Source organism: Watersipora subatra, chromosome 7 (genome assembly GCF_963576615.1).
Source record: "Watersipora subatra chromosome 7, tzWatSuba1.1, whole genome shotgun sequence".
NCBI classification, from domain to species: Eukaryota; Metazoa; Bryozoa; class Gymnolaemata; order Cheilostomatida; family Watersiporidae; genus Watersipora; species Watersipora subatra.
In genome coordinates, this window is record NC_088714.1 from 53,141,204 (window position 1) to 53,144,457 (window position 3,254).

The following is a 3,254-nucleotide window of genomic DNA, read 5'->3' on the forward strand; positions in this document are numbered from 1 at the left end:
AAGTATGAGGACAGCTCCAGTGGAGAATTCAGTGAGTGGTTGGATAAACTAGAACTGGTTGGAAAATTACAAAAGATTACAGATCTTCAAACATTTCTGCCCTTGTTTCTTGCTGGACCAGCCTTCGCAGTGTATAAACAACTGCCGGATAGTGAAAAAGAGGATTATGATAAGCTAAAATCTGCATTGCTGATGGCTTTTGGAGTTAATTGTTATGCAGCCTATGAGCAACTGCAAAAAAGAGTGCTGCAAGAGGGTGAGCCAATTGATGTTTATCTGGCTGACATCAGAAGGTTAGTAGCATTAATGGGGCAAAATGATGCGGAACCAATCATGAAATGTGCTTTCATGGCAGGGCTGCCAATATATATTTCTATTCAGCTAAAATCCATGGCATCAGTAGAAAAGTTAGGCTTACGTGAACTTGTAGCTCGAGCAAGAATGATGCTGAGCACCAAAGCATCTGAGATGGCATGTGCAGCAGCTGCGACGATGAAGCACAAACGAGGTTGTTTTACTTGTGGAGGCTCAAATCATTTTGCTCGTGATTGTCCTGGTAATACTACTCCTAGGCAACAGATAAGAAAGCCCTGGGTATGTTACACATGTGGTGAGCCAGGACATCTGGCAAAGCACTGTGCAGTTGGCAAGGAGACTGCACAACAGGGAAATGGTCAGGAGGGAGCGTCAGCACCGGATGTTCCTCCACAACGTCAGTAATCAGTCAGGTGCTGCCATTTATCACCATCAAAATACAAGATTGCATGATAAAAACTCTAGTGGACACTGAATGTCAACAGTCCATGCTTATAAGTCAGCTTTGTCAAGAGTTGGGCTTGTCAAAACGTGGACCACAAAAGGTAGTAAAAATGCTAAATGGTGAAAGTACAAGATGTTGTGGTGAAGTATTAGTACATTTGTTGGTGAATAATACAAATGTAACAGCTAGATGCCTGGTTGCCCCACAGCTTGTGTGTGATGCCCAGATGATTATTGGAATGGACATTATAACCATGCTGGGAGGAGTGTATGTTGGAAGTTTGGAGGTTTGGAGGACAGCACTGTGCAGCAGGTGCAGTGACAGAAAATGATCCAGAGCAATTGGAGATTGATGAAAGTGACTTTACAGCTGTGTTTGATGGTGTAAAGTGGACGATGGAGTGGAAATGGGAAAATGGTGAGCTTACAATGGCAAACCAGTGCAGTGAATATGCAGTGCCCAACGATTGTAGAGAGATCTTTGATGATGAAGTAAGTCAATGGATAAGCAATGGATGGCTTGAAAAGTTTAACCCCGATTTTCATGGCAAAGCAGATGGTGTTATACCGTTAATGGCTGCACGACAGCCAAACAAGCCAAAAAAGGTCAGACCGGTCATGGATTATCGACAGCTCAACACTTTTATAAAGAGTAACCCTGGAATTGATGTGGCAGTGTGCCAAGAAAAACTACCGTCGTGGCGTAAAAGAGACAATCTGGCTTCAATTTTGGACTTGAGGAAAGCATATTTACAAATACACGTGTCAGAACAATTGCAAAGATTTCAACTTGTGAAGTTCAAAGGACAACTATATGTGATGAAAAGAATGAGCTTTGGCTTGAGTGTTGCCCCTAAAGTAATGTCAAAGATAATTGCGAAGGTTCTCGCCCAGGACAGCCGCATATCAGAAGGAACTGATCACTATATAGATGACATTTGGGTAGACGAAAGTGTCGTTACAGCTGAAGAAGTCAGACGGCTCTTGTCAAAGTATGGCTTGGAGAAAAAAAAGAGCCTGTGCCATTGACCAACTCCCGTGTGCTAGGTCTGAGAGTAATCAAAAACCCAGATAACCAGTACAAATGGTACAGAGATGGTGTAGTGCCCATATTACAGGAGATTCCAACGAAATATGAGTTATTCTCTGTGATTGGGGAGTTTATTGGTCATTACCCAGTGGCAGGATGGCTGAGACTTGCCTGCAGTTACCTGAAACGACAAACTAATAAGATAGGATGGGATGAAGAGATTCCAGTTCCTGTCAGAGCGTTTGCCAAGGAAGTCATGAACAGAATCTCGCAGCATGATCCAGTCACTGGGCGTTGGAGTGTGAGCAATGTTTTAGAAGGTGATGTGTGGTGTGATGCAAGCAGTTTGGCAGTTGGTTGTTGTTTGGAGACAGATGGAAGTATCGTGGAAGATGCTACATGGCTCAGGAAAGTTGATGGGTCACATATCAATGTCGCTGAGTTGGAAGCAGTGATAAAAGGGCTGAATATTGCCCTGCGCTGGGGGATTGCTAAACTGAAAATCGTAACTGATTCTGCTAGTGTATACGGCTGGGTGCGGTCAATATTAGTGGATAGTAAAAGACCTAAGGTCAGTGGCCTGAGTGAGATGGTGATCAAGAGAAGACTTGGGATCATTTCCCAATTGGTAATAGAGTATCACATCAAGATGACTATTCAGTTGGTGCCTTCAACATCTAACAAGGCAGATGTGCTAACCAGAGTACCACAGAAGTGGCTGAACAGCCCGTGCCTAGCTGTAGTGACATTAGCTGATAAAACCAAGGAAATAACAAAGCTTCATGGTAAGCATCATTTGGGAGTCAAGAAGACCCTGTATTTGGCCAAGAGGATGTGTGGACAAGATGTGGATGAGAAGGTCGTGAAGCAGGTGGTAGATTCTTGCAATCAGTGTCGGCGAGTGGATCCCGTCTCAATTAAATGGAATCATGGACGGCTGTCGGTTGACAAAGTATGGCAGAGGGTGGCAATGGACATTGCGTATGTTAATAAAAGAGCTTTCCTGACTCTGATTGACTGCGGACCAAGTCGCTTTGCTATGTGGAGAAGACTGCCAAATGAAACTGCTTCCACAGTAGCCAAGGAGTTGCATAGAATATTCTTGGAATGAGGAGCTCCAGACGAGGTGCTATGTGACAATGGGCCATGCTTCAGAAGCTCTGAGATAACTCAATTTTTCAAAGAGTAGGGGATAATGCAGGTGTTCTGTTGTGCATATAAAGATTCAGGAAACGGCATAATAGAGCACAACCACTGTACAATTAAAAGAATGGTTGCCTGAACTGGTGGTCGGGTGGAAGACATGGTCTACTGGTACAACAACTCACCCAACTTTGACAATATAGTTCCTGCAGCTAATGTGTATCAGTATGAGGCCAGGCTATTAGGAGCGCCCAAGGCTATTGGGTTACCAGGAGAATTGGGGGATACAAAAGCCAATCCCTATCAGGCGGGCGATGTGGTT

General features: G+C 44.0%; 1 protein-coding gene across 1 annotated transcript; it reads left to right on the forward strand.

Moving 5' to 3' along the window:
• The first annotated feature begins 1,029 nt into the window (after positions 1-1,029).
• Positions 1,030-2,900, forward strand: LOC137400888 (uncharacterized). Its single transcript, XM_068087229.1, has 2 exons — positions 1,030-1,731; positions 1,878-2,900. The coding sequence occupies exons 1-2, from the start codon at positions 1,030-1,032 to the stop codon at positions 2,898-2,900; spliced, it is 1,725 nt and encodes a 574-aa protein (XP_067943330.1).
• The last annotated feature ends 354 nt before the right edge of the window (positions 2,901-3,254 follow it).